Here is a 2,358-nt window from a genome sequence, read left to right as displayed (position 1 = left end):
AGATAGTGCTTGAGCTCACGGTTCTTCTCCATGTCGATCGATGGCAATGGCGTAGTCCTAAATTTTTGATAGGGAGAAGGAGATCAATGTCTCTTTAGATGGGGACTCGAGGTCATGCTTGGCCAACCAATGAATATGTCCTTGCGCAAAAACACTCGTTTTGTTCTGGTGAACCACAATAGTAAATGTGCACACCTTTGTACTTCTTGGTGCGTGAGTCGTAGCCAAGCCCTAGGCTTTCGTAATAGAGGCCTTACGAGATATAGACATAGGCCATGTACCCGCGTCCTGTAGAGACTGCATCAATGATGACGAGGCCATGGCACTGTTGCGTCAAGAGACGTGGGACGAAGTTAGTCGGACTGATACAACGTGTAACTTTGTATGGACAGAGCTCGCGCGTGCGGGCGCGGGGGACCTCCATGAGCGTCGTGCTGTCAAGGTGGGCTGGCGACCACGCCTGGATCTTCGGACGTCCATTATTGTCGCGTGAGCTTGATTCCTGCAGGAGGAGCACCCTGGGGCCGCCGTGGCGGTTGGCGAGGCGGAGGTGGAGGTCGGCGAAGTCATCGGAGGCGAGTGTGCCGGCCAAGGCGCGAGAGAGGCAGCGGCATCTGTGCACGAACTTGGCCGGCAATCGCGCCAAGATGTCCTCGATGACATGGTCTGAGAGGATAGGGCATAGCCCCGCCATGGGTGGGGTTCCCTTTCGCTGGCCAGCCGGCGGCGGGTACGTACGTACGGGTGTTAGTTTGGAACAAATCGATCGACGTGTGCTTCGTTTCCGTGTTGAGCCCCTACATATGAGTACTTCTTCTCGGATCGTACCCGCACACGGTCTACTTGTCCGTGTAGGTTTCCTCGATCGAGTCCTCGAGATAAATACATGCACGGACGTGTGTTTTCTCTTGCGATCGAAACTCGCTCTCTACGCGCGCACGTGCCGAGTACTCTCACGTAAGTGTTCCACAAGTCGAATCAAGCACAGGCAAAACAAGAGCCATGGGCAACGCCCAAGTCGTACCGACCAGGCCCCTCGCCGATGCCGCGCACTCCGTTCGGACGTTCAAGATCGACGGCCTCAGCTCGACTTCCACGGCCTCGGCCACGGCGACCAGCGGTCACGACGAGTGCGTCGTGGTATGCTCCAGGTGGAGCGTCGGCTGGCATGAGTGGGAGATCCGCTGCTACCCTGCGTCCTCGGTGTGCAGCATGTGGGTGTCGCTCAAGCTCGTGCTCCTCGCCCATCCCGCCGCCGCCGGCGACGTCGTCAATGCGCGCCTAGACTGCTGGCTCGTGGATCCCGCGGGTTTGGCCGCGCAGTCGGAGGCCAGGACGGTGTCTGCAGCCTTCCGGGCCCACCACGGCGTCGAGTCGGCGCCGCTCGTGCTGGCGCACAGGCGCGACCTGGAGATCTCCGGCTACCTTGGGGCCGACGGCACCCTCACCGTGAAATGCGCCATCACGGTGCTCGGGGAACAGCGCCCGAGAGTGGACGTGCCCGCGTCGCATCCTGTGCCGGCCTCAGACCTGGACCGGCACCTCGGGGAGCTCCTGCGGAGCGGGACGGGATCCGACATCACGTTCGTCGTCTCCGGCGAAACGTTCGCCGCGCACAAGGTCGTCCTGGCCGCGAGGTCACCGCTCTTCATGGCCGAGTTCTTCGGGGACGCGAGCGACAAGAAGTGTGCGCGGCGCCTGGAGGTCCACGGCATGGAGCCAGCGGAGTTCAAGGCCATGCTGCACTTCATCTACACCGACACGGCACCGGAGCTCGACCGACACGACGATGAGGAGGCGTTGGCGTTGACCTGTCGCCTCCTCGCGGCCGCCGACAGGTATGGGCTGGACAGGCTCAAGCTGATATGCTCGCAGAAGCTCTCTGCTAGCATTTGCGTCGGGACGGTGGCCAGGATTCTGGCTCTGGCGGACATGAACAACTGCCCGCGGCTCAAGGCGACGTGCGTTGAGTTCATCGTCGGAACGCCGGCGATTCTTGGTGCCGTGTTGGCGACGGAGGGCTACAAGGACGTGGAGGCGAACTGCCCTTGGGTGCTGGCTGACATTCTCAAGTCTGCAAGCGGGAGAAAGAATTGATGCGTAGTTGGGTTATACTATATATGTAGTCTAAGTTAAGTTGTATCCTGTCCTGTCATTTAGGGAACTGACGCTCAAATAGCCAAGTCCATGTTGCGGATGAAAGTTGAGACTAGTTTTGTAGTGTTATAATTGTGAGAAATGCATGTCTACCATGCATGGGATATCCTGTGCATGTAGCAGCCACTGTTTTTTATTGAAGACTAGCAAGATGCTCGTGCGTTGCACGTAACATCAAGATGCATTTGTATGAGTAGTTTA

The 2,358-nt window shown here is 58.5% G+C and overlaps 2 protein-coding genes across 2 annotated transcripts; one reads left to right on the top strand and one right to left on the bottom strand.

Moving 5' to 3' along the window:
* Nucleotides 1–253: 253 nt before the first annotated feature.
* LOC141027452 (putative F-box protein At1g33530) lies at nt 254–694 on the bottom strand. Its single transcript, XM_073504482.1, has one exon. The coding sequence runs from the start codon at nt 692–694 to the stop codon at nt 254–256; it is 441 nt and encodes a 146-aa protein (XP_073360583.1).
* A 308-nt stretch (nt 695–1,002) lies between these two features.
* On the top strand, nt 1,003–2,097 carry LOC109776987 (BTB/POZ and MATH domain-containing protein 1-like). Its single transcript, XM_020335650.1, has one exon. It carries the CDS (start codon nt 1,003–1,005, stop codon nt 2,095–2,097), a length of 1,095 nt encoding a protein of 364 aa, XP_020191239.1.
* The last annotated feature ends 261 nt before the right edge of the window (nt 2,098–2,358 follow it).

Source organism: Aegilops tauschii, chromosome 7 (genome assembly GCF_002575655.3).
Source record: "Aegilops tauschii subsp. strangulata cultivar AL8/78 chromosome 7, Aet v6.0, whole genome shotgun sequence".
NCBI lineage: Eukaryota > Viridiplantae > Streptophyta > Magnoliopsida > Poales > Poaceae > Aegilops > Aegilops tauschii.
This window is presented reverse-complemented; position numbering and strand designations above follow the sequence as displayed.